Source organism: Ochotona princeps, chromosome 6 (assembly GCF_030435755.1).
Source record: "Ochotona princeps isolate mOchPri1 chromosome 6, mOchPri1.hap1, whole genome shotgun sequence".
In the NCBI taxonomy this organism is placed as follows: Eukaryota; Metazoa; Chordata; class Mammalia; order Lagomorpha; family Ochotonidae; genus Ochotona; species Ochotona princeps.
In genome coordinates, this window is record NC_080837.1 from 88430319 (window position 1) to 88431390 (window position 1072).

Consider the following 1072-nt stretch of genomic DNA (forward strand, 5'->3'; position numbering starts at 1 on the left):
GTTCAAAGGATGAATGCCCCACTTCCACCTGCTAGTTAGTCCTCCATCTGCTAGTTAGATCACTCCCCAATGGCCTCAATGGTTAGAACTGAGCTGATCCAAAGCTGGGCACCAGCAGCTTCTTCCTGGCCTCCCATGTGGGTGCAGGGGGCCAAGGGCCATCTTCTGCTGCTTTCTCAGACCATAAGCAGGAGGCTGGGTTGGAAGTGGGGCAGCTGGAACCTGAACTGGCGCCCATGTGAGATCCCAGCGCTACAGGTGGAGGTTAGCATGATGCACCACTGAGCCATCTGCTTGGATGTAGATTTATAAAATAGATTTGACAGCTTTAGAAACATCAATTCTTTTTTTTTTTTTGATTGATTGAAGTTCTTTATTTTATGTACAAAGAGCCGGCATGATTTTCCAAAGCGCCAATGTCTTTCAGCATCCACTCAAAGAACATGACTTAATCCAACTTGATAAAGCCGATATCCTTGGCATACTGGCGGAAACACTGGTGGCACATGTTCAGGCCATATTTCTGGATCAGGCCATGCCAGTTCGAGCATACTCGGCAAGAGGGGGAGCCCTGGCCGAATTTGCGCGGGTGACTCCAGTAGAGCTGCTGGTGACCCATCTTGTCCTCACGAGAGCGAAGAGGAGAAAGTAGAAGCATCATTTCTGAAGAAGAAGAAGAAGAAGAAGAAGAAGAAGAAGGAGAAGAAGAAGAAGGAGAAGAAGAAAAGGACATTAGAGAAATTCTAGGAACTTGCAAACGCTCAAGATAGAGTAAGTGGAATCCATTAATGAACTCACCACCAAAGGTAACCAGAGGTTAACTGTAGGCCACTTTGGTCTCTGTTGCTAGTCAGGCACATGTGGAAATGAACGGTGTTGTGACCTGGGACCTGCTGTCCTGCTGTCTGTGTGGACTCCAGTGGCAGGCAGGTCATCGCTGCCCTCAAGGCACCCATGACATCTGCTTTGTGGTTGGGGCCAGCCTGGTTGCTGACAGTGCCCCATGGTGGTGGATTTTTCCATCCGTGAGGACTGGCCCAGCAGCTGCCAAGTTCAAGAATGTTTGAGCTCC

The 1072-nt window shown here is 49.2% G+C and overlaps 1 protein-coding gene across 1 annotated transcript; it reads right to left on the bottom strand.

Annotated features, from left to right (window-relative positions):
• Positions 1-368: 368 nt before the first annotated feature.
• On the bottom strand, positions 369-643 carry LOC118759239 (small ribosomal subunit protein uS14-like). The gene has a single exon (XM_036495608.2). It carries the CDS (start codon positions 617-619, stop codon positions 449-451), a length of 171 nt encoding a protein of 56 aa, XP_036351501.2. The 5' UTR covers positions 620-643; the 3' UTR covers positions 369-448.
• Positions 644-1072: the final 429 nt, after the last annotated feature.